This window comes from Tachyglossus aculeatus, chromosome Y4, assembly GCF_015852505.1.
Source record: "Tachyglossus aculeatus isolate mTacAcu1 chromosome Y4, mTacAcu1.pri, whole genome shotgun sequence".
In the NCBI taxonomy this organism is placed as follows: domain Eukaryota; kingdom Metazoa; phylum Chordata; class Mammalia; order Monotremata; family Tachyglossidae; genus Tachyglossus; species Tachyglossus aculeatus.
In genome coordinates this window covers 12934955-12952004 of record NC_052096.1, presented here as the reverse complement: position 1 = coordinate 12952004, position 17050 = coordinate 12934955, and the positions used below count along the sequence as shown (strand labels likewise).

Here is a 17050-nt window from a genome sequence, read left to right as displayed (position 1 = left end):
GACGCGGGGGGCCCAGACCTTCTGCACGAGGTTCCGGGCGGCTCCGAAGTGGGCGATGATCTTGTCCACCGAGGCGCTGACGGCCACCAGGAGCCCTGGGCCCGTAGATAAATACAATCGATTGATTTTATTTGGACGTATTTATTCTATTATTTATTTTATTTTTATTATTCCGTCTTGTCGCCCACCTCCCCCCTTCTAGACTGTGAGCCCGCTGTCGGGTAGGGACCGGCTCTAGATGTGGCCAACTTGGACTTCCCAAGCGCTTAGTCCGGTGCTGTGCACACAGTAGGCGCTCAATAAATACGATTGATTGATTTTATTTGGACATATTTATTCTATTATTTACTTTATTTTTGTTACTCCGTTTTGTTTTGTCGCCCGCCTCCCCCCTTCTAGACCGTGAGCCCGCTGTCGGGTAGGGACCGGCTCTAGATGTGGCCAACTTGGACTTCCCAAGCGCTTAGTCCAGTGCTCTGCACACAGTAGGCGCCCAATAAATACGATTGACTGATTTTATTTGGACGTATTTATTCTATTATTTATTTTATTTTTGTTACTCCGTTTTGTTTTGTCGCCCGCCTCCCCCTTCTAGACTGTGAGCCCGCTGTCGGGTAGGGACCGGCTCTAGACGTGGCCAACTTGGACTTCCCAAGCGCTTAGTACAATGCTGTGCACACAGTTAGGCGCTCAATAAATACGATTGACTGAGAGCTCACCTCCACCAGGAGGCCTTCCCAGACTGAGCCCCTTCCTTCCTCTCCCCCGTCCCCCTCTCCATCCCCCCATCTTATCTCCTTCCCTTCCCCACAGCACCTCTATATATGTATATATGTTTGTACATATTTATTACTCTATTTATTGATTGATTTATTTTACTTGTACATATCTATTCTATTTATTTTATTTTGTTAGTATGTTTGGTTTTGTTCTCTTTCTGCCCCTTTTAGACTGTGAGCCCACTGTTGGGTAGGGACTGTCTCTATATGTTGCCAATTTGTACTTCCCAAGCGCTTAGTACAGTGCTCTGCACATAGTAAGCGCTCAATAAATACGATTGATGATGATGATGACTGATTTTATTTGGACGTATTTATTCTACTATTTATTTTATTTTTGTTACTCCATTTTGTTTTGTCGCCCGCCCCCCCCTTCTAGACCATGAGCCCGCTGTCGGGTAGGGACCGGCTCTAGATGTGGCCAACTTGGACTTCCCAAGCGCTTAGTCCAGTGCTCTGCACACAGTAAGCGCTCAATAAAGACAAGCGAATGAATGATGATGTGTATCTAGCTATAATTCTTTTTATTCTGACGGTTTTGACACCTGTCTTACTTGTTTTGTTTTGTTGTCTGTCTCCCCCTTCTAGACTGTGAGCCCACTGTTGGGTAGGGACCGTCTCTACATGTGGCCAACTTGGACTTCCCAAGCGCTTAGTCCAGTGCTCTGCACACAGTAAGCGCTCAATAAATATGATTGGATGAATGAATGAATGAAAGACGGGGGAAGGGGCCTGGGGCAGGGGGTGGGGCCAGGGCGGGGCTTGGACCTGTCTATATGTTTGTACAGATTTATTATTCTGTTTTACTTGTACATATTTACTATTCTATTTAGTTTATTCTGTTAATATGTTTGGTTTTGTCATCTGTCTCCCCCTCGTAACTTGTGATCCCGCTGTTGGGTTGGGACCGGCTCTATATGTGGCTAACTTGGACTTACATATTTACTATTCTATTTATTTTATTCTGTTAATATGTTTGGTTTTGTCGTCTGTCTCCCCCTCGTAGCCTGTGAGCCCGCTGTTGGGTAGGGACCTTCTCTAGGTGTGGCCAACTTGGACTTCCCAAGCGCTTAGTACAGTGCTTTGCACACAGTAAGCGCTCAATAAATACGATTGAATGAATGAATAATGATGTATATCTAGCTATAATTCTTTTTATTCTGACGGTTTTGACACCTGTCTACTTGTTTTGTTGTCTGTCTCCCCCTTCTAGACTGTGAGCCGGCTGTCGGGTAGGGACCGGCTCTACGTGTTGCCAACTTGGACTTCCCAAGCGCTTCGTCCAGTGCTCTGCACACAGTAAGCGCTCAATAAATACGATTGATTGATTGACTGTTGGGTAGGGGCCGTCTCTCTATGTTGCCAACTTGGACTTCCCAAGCACTTCGTCCAGTGCTCTGCACAAAGTAAGCGCTCAATAAATACAATTGATTGATTGATTGTTGGGTAGGGCCCGTCTCTAGATGTTGCCAACTTGGACTTCCCAAGCACTTCATCCAGTGCTCTGCACACAGTACGCGCTCAATAAATACGATTGATGGATTGATTGTTGGGTCTAGATGTTGCCAGCTTGTCCTTCCCAAGCGCTTCGTCCAGTGCTCTGCACACAGTACGCGCTCAATAAATACGATTGATGGATTGATTGTTGGGTCTAGATGTTGCCAGCTTGTCCTTCCCAAGCGCTTCGTCCAGTGCTCTGCACACAGTAAGCGCTCAATAAATACGATTGATTGATTGACTGTTGGGTAGGGGCTGTCTCTCTATGTTGCCAACTTGGACTTCCCAAGCGCTTCGTCCAGTGCTCTGCACACAGTAAGCGCTCAATAAATACGATTGATGGATTGACTGTTGGGTCTAGATGTTGCCAACTTGTCCTTCCCAAGCGCTTCGTCCAGTGCTCTGCACACAGTAAACGCTCAATAAATACGATTGATTGATTGATTGATTGATTGTTGGGTAGGGGCCGTCTCTAGATGTTGCCAACTTGGACTTCCCAAGCGCTTCGTCCAGTGCTCTGCACAAAGTAAGCGCTCAATAAATACAATTGATTGATTGATTGTTGGGTAGGGCCCGTCTCTAGATGTTGCCAACTTGGACTTCCCAAGCACTTCATCCAGTGCTCTGCACACAGTCAGCGCTCAATAAATACGATTGATTGATTGACTGTTGGGTCTAGATGTTGCCAGCTTGTCCTTCCCAAGCGCTTCGTCCAGTGCTCTGCACACAGTCAGCGCTCAATAAATACGATTGATTGATTGTTTGTTGGGTCTAGATGTTGCCAGCTTGTCCTTCCCAAGCGCTTCGTCCAGTGCTCTGCACACAGGAAGCGCTCAATAAATACGATTGATTGATTGATTGATTGAGGCTATTTAAGAGTCAGGACTAGCCGGTGGCGGGGCGGGGCGGGGCCCTCACCTCTCTTCCGTTCCCGTAGTCTGCAGGCCGCCCGCTCGGCGTCGTCCGCCATCCACAGCCACGGGCCCCGCCGGTCCCCCCGGCCTAACGCGGGACGGACCACAGACACGAGCCGCCTCAGGCGGGACCGGGGGACGCCCCCCACCCCCGTCCTCCCGGAAGTCCCGGGGGGGCGCCCACGTGATGAGCGCGGACCAATGGGGACGCAGGACCGGACAGACACACACACACACACACACAAACACACGACGGGGAGGGGGCGGAGCCGCGACCCGCGGCCCAATGGGCTCCCAGAGGCGGGGCCGGGAGCCAATCAGAAAGGAGCGCCGGGGCGGGGAACCAATGGGGTTGCAGGACGGCGCTGGCCACGCCCCCTCAGGGGCGGGGCCTCGAAAGGGCGCGCGAACGGTCTGTGCCTGCGCGGGGACTCCCGAGGGCGGGGTGGGGCTTACGGAGCTTGGGCGGTGGCCGGAGGGGAGGAGCCAATGAGGTCGAGGGGGCGGGGCCGGGAGCCAATGAAAAAAGAGCGCCGGGGAGGGGCGACGCGACTCGGGTCCGCCCCGGGGCGGGGAACCAATGAGGTTGCAGGACGGCGCTGGCCACGCCCCTTCAGGGGCGGGGACTCGGAGGGGCGCGCGAACGGCCTGCGCCTGCGCGGGGACTCCCGAGGGCGGGGTGGGGCATACGGGGCTTGGGCGGTGGCCGGAGGGGAGGAGCCAATGAGGTCGAGGGGGCGGAGCTGGGAGCCAATGAAAAAATAGCGCGAGGGTGGGGCGACGCGGCCCGGCTCCGCCCCGTGGTGGGGAACCAATGGGGGCTGCAGGACGGCGCTGGCCACGCCCCCCCTCAGGGGCGGGGACTCGAAGGGGCGCGCGAACGGTCTGCGCCTGCGCGGGGAGTGCCGAGGGCGGGGTGGGGCCTACGGAGCTTGGGCGGTGGCCGGAGGGGAGGAGCCAATGAGCCAGAGGGGGCGGGGCCGGGAGCCAATAAAAAAAGGGCGCCGGGGCGGGGCGACGCGGCTAGGCTCCGCCCCGAGGCGGGGAACCAATGGGGTTGCAGGACGGCGCTGGCCACGCCCCCTCAGGGGCGGGGCCTCGAAAGGGCGCGCGAACGGTCTGCGCCTGCGCGGGGACTCCGGAGGGCGGGGTGGGGCTCACGGAGTTTGGGCGGAGGCCGGAGGGGAGGAGCCAATGAGGTCGAGGGGGCGGGGCCGGAGCCAATGAAAAAAATAGCGCGGGGGCGGGGCGGGGCGGCTCAGGGGCGGGGCCTCGAAAAGGCGCGACCGGTCTGCGCCTGCGCGGGGAGCTCCGAGGGCGGGGTGGATCTTACGGAGCTTGGGCGGTGGCCGGAGGGGGAGGAGCCAATGAGCTCGAAGGAGCGGGTCCGGGAGCCAATGAAAAGAGAGCGCGGGGGCGGGGCGACGCAGCCCGGCACCGCCCCGTGATCGGAAACCAATAGGGTTGCAGAACGGCCTGGGGGCGTGGTCCGAAGAGATTTGCGCGACCGGTCCGCGCCTGCGCGGGGAGCCCCGAGGGCGGGGTGGGGCTTACGGAAACTGGGCGGTGGCCGGAGGGGGAGGAGCCAATGAGCTCGAGGCAGCGGGGCCGGGAGACAATGAAAAGAGAGCGCGGGGGCGGGGCCCCGAAGGGAGGGCTCGCGACCGGTCTGCGCCTGTGCAGGGAGCCCCGAGGGTGGGGTGGGTTTCACGGAAACTGGGCGGTGGCCGGAGGGGGAGGAGCCAATGAGCTCGAGGGAGCGGGGCCGCGAGCCAATGAAAAGAGAGCGCGGGGGCGGGGCGACGCAGCCCGGCACCGCCCCGTGGTCGGGAACCAATAGGGTTGCAGAACGGCCTGGGGGCGTGGCCCGAAGAGAGGGCACGCGACTGCTCTGCGCCTGCGCCGGGAGCCCCGAGGGCGGGGTGGGTCTTACGGAAACTGGGCGGTGGCCGGAAAGGGAGGAGCCAATGAGCTCGAGGGAGCGGGGCCGGGAGCCAATGAAAAGAGAGCGCGGGGCGGGGCGGGGCGGCCCCGCCCAGAGGCCGGGAACCAATGGGGTTGCAGGACGGCACTCTCACAAAGGGGCGGGGCCCCGAGGAGAGGGCGCGCGACCGGTCTGCGCCTGCGCGGGGAGCCCCGAGGGCGGGGTGGGTCTCACGGAGCCTGGGCGGTGGCCGGGAAGGGAGGAGCCAATGAGCTCGAGGGGGCGGGGCCGGGAGCCAATGAAAAGAGAGCGCGGGGGCGGGGCGACGCGGCCCGGCACCGCCCCGAGGCCGGGAACCAATGGGGCTGCAGGGCGGGGCCTCGAAGAAAAGGCGCGCGGCCGGTCTGCGCCTGCGCGGGCAGCCCCGCGGGCGGGGTGGGTCTTACGGAGCTTGGGCGGCGGCGGCGGCGGCCGTCGAGTCCCGCTTCCGGTTCCGGTTCCGGTTCCGGTCCGGCGCGAGGGCCACGTGCCGCCCACCTGTCGGGGCCGGGGCCGGGGCCGGGGATAGAGCGGGGACAGCAGCGGCAGCAGCGACAGCGGCAGCGGCAGCGGCGGCGGGTCCGGGCCCGGGCCCGGGAGGCGGCCGCAGCCGCGGGCCGGGGGCGACGAGGCCCCCACCGGGGACAGGCGCACCGGGAGCGGACCCGGGAACCGGAACAGCGGGGGCCGGGCTGCGGGGGGGGGAGGGGCGGGGGGAGGGGCGGCCGCAGGCGGGAGCAGCGGGAGACAGAGGCGGGGGGGGGGGGGGGGAGGGGCAGAACGTTAGTCCGGGAGGGGGAGGGGACGGCGCACGGGGCCTGGGTTCTAATCGGACCAAGTCGCCTCACTTCTCTGGGCCTCAGTTCCCTCATCTGGAAAATACGACTGAATGAATGAATGAATGAATGAATGAATGAATGAAAAGGGGGAGGAAGGCTGGGAGGCCCCCCCCCCAGGGACCACCTGATCACCTTGTGTCTACTCCAGTGCTGGGCACGTAGTAAGCGCTTAACAAATGTCATAGTTATTATTGTTATGTCCGCCGTATGACCTTGGGCCAGTCACCTCACTTCTCTGGGCCTCAGTTCCCTCATCTGGAAAATAAGACTGAATGAATGAATGAAAATGGGGAGGAAGGCTGGGAGCCCCCCCCCCCCGCCCCCCCGAGGGACCACCTGATCACCTTGTGTCTATTCCAGTGCTGGGCACATGGTAAGAGCTTAGCAAATGTCATAGTTATTATTGTTATGTCCGCCGTGTGACCTTGAGCCAGTCACCTCACTTCTCTGGGTCTCAGTTCCCTCATCTGGAAAATACGACTGAATGAATGAATGAATGAATGAAAATGGGGAGGAAGGCTGGGAGGGCCCCCCCCGGGCCCCCCCCCACCCCCGGGACCACCTGATCACCTTGTGTCTACTCCAGTGCTGGGCACGTAGTAAGCGCTTAACAAATGTCATAGTTATTATTGTTATGTCCGCCGTATGACCTTGGGCCAGTCACCTCACTTCTCTGGGCCTCAGTTCCCTCATCTGGAAAATAAGACTGAATGAATGAATGAATGAATGAAAATGGATGAAGGCTGGGAGTCCCCCCCCTCCCCCCCCCCGAGGGACCACCTGATCACCTTGTGTCTCTTCCAGTGCTGGGCACAGGGTAAGAGCTTAGCAAATGTCATAGTTATTATTGTTATGTCCGCCGTGTGACCTTGGGCCAGTCACCTCACTTCTCTGGGCCTCAGTTCCCTCATCTGGAAAATACGATTGAATGAATGAATGAATGAATGAATGAAAAGGGGGAGGAAGGCTGGGAGGCCCCCCCCCCGAGGGACCACCTGATCACCTTGTGTCTCTTCCAGTGCTGGGCACAGGGTAAGAGCTTAGCAAATGTCATAGTTATTATTGTTATGTCCGCCGTATGACTTTGGGCCAGTCACCTCACTTCTCTGGGCCTCAGTTCCCTCATCTGGAAAATACGACTGAATGAATGAATGAATGAATGAATGAATGAAAATGGATGAAGGCTGGGAGTCCCCCCCCCTCCCCCCCCCGAGGGACCACCTGATCACCTTGTGTCTCTTCCAGTGCTGGGCACAGGGTAAGAGCTTAGCAAATGTCATAGTTATTATTGTTATGTCCGCCGTGTGACCTTGGGCCAGTCACCTCACTTCTCTGGGCCTCAGTTCCCTCATCTGGAAAATACGATTGAATGAATGAATGAATGAAAAGGGGGAGGAAGGCTGGGAGGCCCCCCCCCCCGAGGGACCACCTGATCACCTTGTGTCTACTCCAGTGCTGGGCACAGGGTAAGAGCTTAGCAAATGTCATAGTTATTATTGTTATGTCCGCCGTGCGACCTTGGGCCAGTCACCTCACTTCTCTGGGCCTCAGTTCCCTCATCTGGAAAATAAGACTGAATGAATGAATGAAAATGGGGAGGAAGGCTGGGAGCCCCCCCCCCCCCCCCCCCCCGAGGGACCACCTGATCACCTTGTGTCTCTTCCAGTGCTGGGCACAGGGTAAGAGCTTAGCAAATGTCATAGTTATTATTGTTATGTCCGCCGTGTGACCTTGAGCCAGTCACCTCACTTCTCTGGGCCTCAGTTCCCTCATCTGGAAAATATGACTGAATGAATGAATGAATGAATGAAAATGGGGAGGAAGGCTGGGAGCCCCCCCTCCCCCCCCCCCCCCCCCCCCCGGGACCACCTGATCACCTTGTGTCTACTCCAGTGCTGGGCACGTAGTAAGCGCTTAACAAATGTCATAGTTATTATTGTTATGTCCGCCGTGTGACCTTGGGCCAGTCACCTCACTTCTCTGGGCCTCAGTTCCCTCATCTGGAAAATACGAATGAATGAATGAATGAATGAATGAAAATGGGGAGGAAGGCTGGGAGCCCCCCCCCCCCCCACCCCCGGGGGACCACCTGATCACCTTGGTGTCTATTCCAGTGCTGGGCACGTAGTAAACAAATGCATCGTTATTATTATTATGTCCGCTGAGTGACCTTAGGCAAGTCACCTCACTTCTCTGGGCCTCAGTTCCCTCATCTGGAAAATGGGGATGAAGACTGGGAGCCCCCCCACCCCCCACCCGAGGAACCACCTGATCACCTTGTGTCTACCCCAGTGCTGGGCACATAGTAAGCGCTTAACACTTGTCATACTTATTGTTACTATGTCTGCTCTGTGACCTGAGGCGAGTCACCTCACTTCTCTGGGCCTCAGTTCCCTCATCTGGAAAATACGTCTGAATGAATGAATGAATGAATATGGGGAGGAAGGCTGGGAGCCCCCCCCGCCCCCCCGAGGGACCACCTGATCACCTTGTGTCTGCTCCAGTGCTGGGCACAGGGTAAGCGCTTAACAAATGTCATAGTTATTATTATGTCCGCTGTGTGACCTTGGGCAAGTCACCTCACTTCTCTGGGCCTCAGTTCCCTCATCTGGAAAATGGGGAGGAAGACTGGGAGCCCCCCCCCCCCCCCCCCGAGGGACCACCTGATCACCTCGTGTCTATCTACTCCAGTGCTGTGCATATATTAAGCGCTTAACAAATGTCATAGTTATTATTATTATGTCTGCCGTGTGACCTTGGGCAAGTCACCTCACTTCTCTGGGCCTCAGTTCCCTCATCTGGAAAATGGGGAGGAAGACTGGGAGCCCCCCCCCCCGAGGGACCACCTGATCACCTTGGAACCTCCCCAGCGCTTAGCACAGTGCTTGGCACAGAGTAAGCGCTTAACAGATGTCATAGTTATTATTATCATGCCTGCTGTGTGACCTTGGGCCAGTCACCTCACTTCTCTGTGCCTCAGTTCCCTCATCTGTAAAATGGGGTGGAAGACTGGGAGCCCCCTCCCCCCACCAAGGGACAACCTGATCACCTTGTGTCTACTCCAGTGCTGGGCACATAGTAAGCGCTTAACAAATGTCATAGTTATTAGTGACATTGGGCAAGTCACCTCACTTCTCTGGGCCTCAGTTCCCTCATCTGGAAAATGGGGAGGAAGACTGGGAGCCCCCACCTGAGGGACCACCTGATCACCTTGGAACCTCCCCAGTGCTTAGCACAGTGCTTGGCACAGAGTAAGTGTTTAACGTATGTCATAGTTATTATTATCATGTCTGCTGTGTGACCTTGGGCAAGTCACCTCACTTCTCTGGGCCTCAGTTCCCTCATGTGGAAAATGGGGAGGAAGACTGGGAGCCCCCCCCCCCCCGAGGGACCACCTGATAACCTTGGAACCTCCCCAGCGCTTAGCAAAGTGCTTGGCACAGAGTAAGCGCTTAACAGATGTCATAGTTATTATTATGATGTCTGCCGTGTGACCTTGGGCCAGTCACCTCACTTCTCTGGGCCTCAGTTCCCTCATCTGGAAAATGGGGAGGAAGACTATGAGCCCCCCATGGGACAACCTGATCACCCTGTATCCCCCCCCCCCCCAGCGCTTAGAACAGTGCTTGGCACAGAGTAAGCGCTTAACGAATGTCATAGCTATTGTTATGATGTCTGCTGTGTGACCTTGGGCAAGTCACTTCACTTCTCGGGGCCTCAGTTCCCTCATCTGTCAAATGGGGATGAACACTGGGAGCCCCACGGGGGACAGCCTGATCACCTTGTGTCTACCCCAGTGCTGGGCACATAGTAAGCGCTTAACAAATACCATCGTCATTATTACTGCTCTCTGGACCTCAGTTCCCTCATCTGTAAAATGGGGATGAAGACTGGGAGCCCCACGGGGGACAGCCTGATCACCTTGTGTCTACCCCAGTGCTGGGCACATAGTAAGCGCTTAACAAATACCATCATCGTTATTACTGCTCTCCGGGCCTCAGTTCCCTCATCTGTCAAATGGGGATGAAGACTGGGAGCCCCACGGGGGACAACCTGATCACCTTGTAACCTCCCCCCAGCGCTTAGAGCAGTGCTTCGCACACAGTAAGCGCTTAACAAATGCCCTCATCGTTATTACTGCTCTCCGGGCCTCAGTTCCCTCATCTGTCAAATGGGGATGAAGACTGGGAGCCCCACGGGGAACAACCTGATCACCTTGTAACCTCCCCCCAGCGCTTAGAGCAGTGCTTCGCACACAGTAAGCGCTTAACAAATGCCCTCATCGTTATTACTGCTCTCCGGGCCTCAGTTCCCTCATCTGTCAAATGGGGATGAAGACTGGGAGCCCCACGGGGAACAACCTGATCACCTTGTAACCTCCCCCCAGCGCTTAGAGCAGTGCTTCGCACACAGTAAGCGCTTAACAAATGCCCTCATCGTTATTACTGCTCTCCGGGCCTCAGTTCCCTCATCTGTCAAATGGGGATGAAGACTGGGAGCCCCACGGGGAACAACCTGATCACCTTGTAACCTCCCCCCAGCGCTTAGAGCAGTGCTTCGCACACAGTAAGCGCTTAACAAATGCCCTCATCATTATTCTAATCCCGGCTCCGCCCCTTGTCGGCCGTGGGACTTTGGGCAAGCCACTTCACTTCTCTGTGCCTCAGTTCCCCCATCTGTCAAATGAGGATGAAGACTGGGAGCCCCCCGGGGGACCACCTAATCACCTTGTATCCCCCCCACCAGCGCTTAGAACAGTGCTTGGCACCGAGTAAGCGCTTAGCAAACGCCATCATTCTTACTACTATTCTGTGGGCCTCAGTTCCCTCATCTGGAAAATGGGGCTGAATAATAATAATAATAATAAAAATGGCATTTATAAAGCGCTTACTATGTGCCAAGCACTGTTCTAAGCACTGGCTGAAGACTGGGAGCCCCCCACCATGGGCCAACCTGATCACCTTGGATCCTCCCCGGCACTTAGAACAGCGCTGGGCACATAGTAAGCGCCGAACAAATACCATCATTATTATTATTGTCTGCTGTGTGACCTTGGGCAAGTCACTTCTCCGGGCCTCAGTTCCCTCATCTGCCAAATGGGGATGAAGACTGTGAACCCCACGGGGGACCACCTGATCACCTTGTATCCCCCCCCCTCCCCAGCGCTTAGAACAGCGCTGGGCACATGGCGCTTAACAAATACCGTCATTATTGTTCTTATTCTGCCTGCTGTGTGACCCGGGGCAAGTCACTTCACTTCTCCGGGCCTCAGTTCCCTCATCTGCCAAATGGGGATGAAGACTGTGAACCCCACGGGGTACAACCTGATCACCTTGTATCCCCCCTCCACAGCGCTGGGCACATGGCGCTTAACAAATACCGTCATTATTGTTATTATTCTGTCTGCTCTGTGACCTGGGGCAAGTCACTTCACTTCTCCGGGCCTCAGTTCCCTCATCTGCCAAATGGGGATGAAGACTGTGAACCCGACGGGGGGGCCGCCTGATCACCTTGTATCCCCCCCGTCCCCAGCGCTTGGAACAGCGCTGGGCACATGGCGCTTAACAAATACCGTCATTATTGTTGTTATTCTATCTGCTGTGTGACCTGGGGCAAGTCACTTCTCTGAGCCTCAGTTCCCTCATCTGCCAAATGGGGATGAAGACTGTGAACCCCACGGGGGGCCACCTGATCACCTTGTATCCCCCCCTCCCCAACGCTTGGAACAGCGCTGGGCACATGGCGCTTAACAAATACCATCATTATTATTCTGTCTGCTGTGTGACCCGGGGCAAGTCACTTCACTTCTCTGTGCCTCAGTTCCCTCACCTGGAAACTGCGAGCCCCGCGCGGGACGACCCGATCACCTCGCATCCCACCCGCCCCAGCGCTTGGCACGTAGTAAGCGCTTAACGAGTGCCGTCACGATTATTATCATCCCGTATCTCTGTCTGTAGATATTTATCACCCTATTTTAGTTGTGCATATCCTATTTATTTTATTTTGTTAATATGTTTTGTCATCCGTCTCCCCCTTCCAGACCGTGAGGCCGCTGTCGGGTCGGGGACCGGCTCCAGATGCTGCCGACTTGGACTTCCCAGGCGCTTCCAGTAAGCGCTCAATAAATACGATGGATGGATGGCCAAGATCCGCCCTTTCCTCTCCATCCCAACCGCTACCCTGCTCATTCAAGCTCTCATCCTATCCCGTCTGGACTACTGCACCGGCCTTCTCTCTGATCTCCCATCCTCGTGTCTCTCTCCACTTCAATCCATACTTCATGCTGCTGCCCGGATTATCTTTGTCCAGAAACGCTCTGGACATATTACTCCCCTCCCCAAAAACCTCCAATGGCTACCGATCAATCTGCGCATCAGGCAGAAACTCCTCACCCTGGGCTTCCAGGCCGTCCATCCCCTCGCCCCCTCCTACCTCACCTCCCTTCTGTCCTTCTACTGCCCAGCCCGCACCCTCCGCTCCTCCACCACTAATCTCCTCCCCGTACCTCACTCTCGCCTGTCCCGCCATCGACCCCCGGCCCACGTCATCCCCCGTGCCTAGGAATGCCCCCAATCCCTCTGCCCCTCCGCCCAGCTCGCTCTCTTCCTCCCTTCAAGGCCCTGCTGAGAGCTCACCTCCTCCAGGAGGCCTTCCCACACTCAGCCCTTCCTTCCTCTCCCCCTCGTCCCCCTCTCCATCCCCCCGTCTTACCTCCTTCCCTTCCCCACAGCACCTGTATATATGGATATATGGTTGTACATATTTATTACTCTATTTTACTTGTACATTTCTATCCTACTTATTTTATTTTGTTGGTATGTTTGGTTCTGTTCTCTGTCTCCCCCTTTTAGACTGTGAGCCCACTGTCGGGTAGGGACTGTCTCTATGTGATGCCAACTTGGACTTCCCAAGCGCTTAGTACAGTGCTCTGCACATAGTAAGCGCTCAATAAATACGATTGATTGATTGATGGATGGATGGATGGATTGATCACCCCTCCTCGGGCCGGGGGCAAAGGGAGACGGGGGACACGATAGGGTGGGAACACACGAGGCGGACCGGAAGGGAGGTGAGATGGGGGTCCGCCGCCGCCGCCGCCGCCGCCCCCCGCTCCTCCTTACCTTCGTCCCCGAGTGCGGCCGGTTCGTCCCCCGCCGGGGCCCGGACGTCGTCCCCGGGTCGCCCCTCGGCGATGGGCTGCAGGCCGCCCGGGCGCGTCTTCGTCCTCCGCGGGGGCACGGGGGGCGGCGGCCCCGGGGTCCCGCCGCCGCCGCGCGGGGGGACCGGGGGTGGCGGCGGGGCCGCCTCGGCCTGCTGCTGCTGCTGTTGTCGCTGTTGTCGTTGTCGTAGCAGGAGGCCGCCGCGCAGACGCAACTCCCGGAAGGTGACCACCTGGCGGGCGGCGGGCGGCCCCGGGACCCCGACGGGGGGCTGCTCGGCGTCGGGCGAGAAGACGATCAGCCAGTCGGCGCGGTCCCTCGCGGGGGCCGGGCCCCGCTTGCGCCTCTTGGCCAGCTCGTGGAAGGACGTGACGGGCCGGCGCGGGGGGCTCGGGGGCTCGGCCGGCGCGGCCGGGGGGACGACGGCGTTGCGGTTGGCGTCGAGGAGGGGCTCCGGGGGCCCGTCGGAGCACGAGGCGGCCGAGGGGCCGCGGGCCTGGCCGAAATCGGGGCTCAGGTCGGAGGCGCAGCCGAGCGACGACGACGACGACGACGACGACGAGGAGGAGCAGGAGGAGGTCGGCGTGGAAGGGGAGGACCGTAGCGGCCGCTGCTCCTCCCGTCCTTCTCCCTCCTCCTCGCCGTCGTGGCGGGTGTGGGGCCCGCAGCAGCGGCAGGGCACGGCCGGGCTGTTGGAGTTGGCGTCGAGCGGAGGGGCCGGGGCCGGGGCCGGGGTCCCCTCCCGGTGGGCCAGCCGCAGCCCCAGGGCCACGTGCTGCAGGCGCAGGTGGTTCAGGTTGCAGGGGAGGGCGAGCTGCGGGGACAGCATGGCGGCCAGCCTGGAGGAGGAGGGCCGGGAGGAGACGGATCTGCGAGGAGAGAAGGGGGAGGGGAGGCGGTGAGGACGGAGCCCCCGGGGACGATGGAGGACTCGGTCTTCAGTGAGCGCTCCCTGGGTGCACAGCACTGCGCTAAACGCTTGGGAGAGGACGCAAGGCCGCATTCATTCAGTCAGTCAGTCCTTCATCCCATCGTCTTTACTGAGCGCTCCCTGTGTGCAGAGCACTGTGCTAAGCGCTTGGGAGAGGACAAATCGGCCGCAGAGAGAGGACGCAAGGCCGCATTCATTCGTTCAGTCAGTCCTTCATCCCGTCGTCTTTACTGAGTGCTTCCTGTGTGCACAGCACTGCGCTAAACGCTTGGGAGAGGACGCAAGGCCGCATTCATTCGTTCAGTCAGTCCTTCATCCCGTCGTCTTTACTGAGTGCTTCCTGTGTGCGCAGCACTGCGCTAAACGCTTGGGAGAGGATGCAAGGCCGCATTCAGTCCATCCTTCATCCCGTCGTCTTTACTGAGCGCTTCCTGTGTGCACAGCACTGCGCTAAACGCTTGGGAGAGGACGCAAGGCCGCATTCATTCACTCAGTCAGTCTTTCATCCCATCGTCTTCAGTGAGCGCTCCCTGTGTGCACAGCACTGCGCTAAGCACTTGGGAGAGGACAAATTGGCCACAGAGAGAGGATGCAAGGCCGCATTCATTCAGTCAGTCAGTCAGTCCTTCATCCCATCGTCTTTACTGAGCGCTTCCTGTGCGCACAGCACTGCGCTAAACGCTTGGGAGAGGATGCAAGGCCGCATTCATTCAGTCAGTCCTTCATCCCATCGTCTTCAGTGAGCGCTCCCTGTGTGCACAGCACTGCGCTAAACACTTGGGAGAGGGTGCAAGGCTGCATTCATTCAGTCAGTCAGTCCTTCATCCCATCGTCTTTACTGAGCGCTTCCTGTGTGCACAGCACTGCGCTAAACGCTTGGGAGAGGATGCAAGGCCGCATTCATTCAGTCAGTCAGTCCTTCATCCCATCGTCTTCAGTGAGCGCTCCCTGTGTGCACAGCACTGCGCTAAACACTTGGGAGAGGGTGCAAGGCTGCATTCATTCAGTCAGTCAGTCCTTCATCCCATCGTCTTTACTGAGTGCTTCCTGTGCGCACAGCACTGCGCTAAACGCTTGGGAGAGGGTGCAAGGCCGCATTCATTCATTCAGTCAGTCCTTCATCCCATCGTCTTCAGTGAGCGCTCCCTGTGTGCACAGCACTGCGCTAAGCGCTCGGGAGAGGACAAATCGGCCGCGGAGAGAGGACGCAAGGCCGCATTCATTCATTCGGTCAGTCCTTCATCCTGTCGTCTTTACTGAGAGCTTCCTGTGTGCACAGCACTGCGCTAAACGCTTGGGAGAGGACGCAAGGCCACATTCATTCAGTCAGTCCTTCATCCCATCGTCTTTATTGAGCGCTTCCTGTGTGCAGAGCACTGCGCTAAACGCTTGGGAGAGGACAGATTGGCAACAGAAAGAGGATGCAAGGCCGCATTCATTCAGTTCTTTATTCCATCGTATTTATTGAGCGCTTAACTGTGTGCAGAGCACTGGACTAAGCACTTGGGCGAGGACAAATTGGCAGCAGCGAGAGGATGCAAGGCCGCCTTCGTTCATTCAGTCCTTCATCCCATCGTTTTTATTGAGCGCTTCCTTAATAATAATAATGATGGCATTTATTAAGTGCTTACTATGTGCAAAGCACTGTTCTAAGCAGTGCAGAGCGCTGCACTAAACGCTTGGGCGCGGATAAATTGGCAGCAGAGAGAGGATGCAAGGCCGCATTCGTTCATTCAGTCCTTCATCCCATCGTTTTTATTGAGCGCTTCCTTAATGATAATAATGATCGCATTTATTAAGCGCTTACTATGTGCAAAGCACTGTTCTAAGCAGTGCAGAGCGCTGCACTAAACGCTTGGGCGTGGATAAATCGGCCACAGAGAGAGGATGCAAGGCCGCAATCATTCATTCAGTCCTTCATCCCATCGTTTTTATTGAGCACTTCCTTAATAATAATAATAATGATGATGGCATTTATTAAGCGCTTACTATGTGCAAAGCACTGTTCTAAGCAGTGCAGAGCGCTGCACTAAACGCTTGGGCGAGGACAAATCGGCCACAGAGAGACGATGCAAGGCTGCATTCATTCATTCATTCAGTCCTTCATCCCATCGTTTTTATTGAGCACTTCCTTAATAATAATAATAATAATAATAATGATGGCATTTATTAAGCGCTTACTATGTGCAAAGCACTGTTCTAAGCAGTGCAGAGCGCTGAACTAAACGCTTGGGCGAGGACAAATCGGCCACAGAGAGACGATGCAAGGCCACATTCATTCATTCAGTCCTTCATCCCATCGTTTTTATTGAGCACTTCCTTAATAATAATAATAATGATGGCATTTATTAAGTGCTTACTATGTGCAAAGCACTGTTCTAAGCAGTGCAGAGCACTGCACTAAACGCTTGGGCGAGGACAAATCGGCCACAGAGAGAGAGGATGCAAGGCCGCCTTCATTCATTCATTCATTCAGTCCTTCATCCCATCGTTTTTATTGAGCACTTCCTTAATAATAATAATAATAATAATAATGGTATTTATTAAGTGCTTACTATGTGCAAAGCACTGTTCTAAGCAGTGCAGAGCGCTGCACTAAACGCTTGGGCGCGGATAAATTGGCCACACAGAGACGATGCAAGGCCGCCTTCATTCATTCATTCAGTCCTTCATCCCATCGTTTTTATTGATCACTTCCTTAATAATAATAATAATAATAATAATGATGGCATTTATTAAGCGCTTACTATGTGCAAAGGACTGTTCTAAGCAGTGCAGAGCGCTGCACTAAACGCTTGGGCGAGGACAAATCGGCCACAGAGAGATGATGCAAGGCCGCATTCATTCATTCATTCAGTCCTTCATCCCATCGTTTTTATTGAGCACTTCCTTAATAATAATAATAATAATGGCATTTATTAAGCGCTTACTATGTGCAAAACACTGTTCTAAGCAGTGCAGAGCGCT

At 56.3% G+C, this 17050-nt stretch overlaps 1 protein-coding gene across 1 annotated transcript in view; it reads right to left on the bottom strand.

The window, feature by feature from the left end:
* RUSC1 (RUN and SH3 domain containing 1) overlaps positions 1-17050 on the bottom strand; it is a 36714-nt gene that overhangs the window by 14847 nt on the left and 4817 nt on the right. The window contains 3 exon segments of the mRNA XM_038768946.1: positions 19-95; positions 3195-3278; positions 13114-14021. Of these exon segments, the coding sequence (XP_038624874.1) occupies positions 19-95; positions 3195-3278; positions 13114-13981 (1029 nt within the window). The 5' untranslated portion in view covers positions 13982-14021.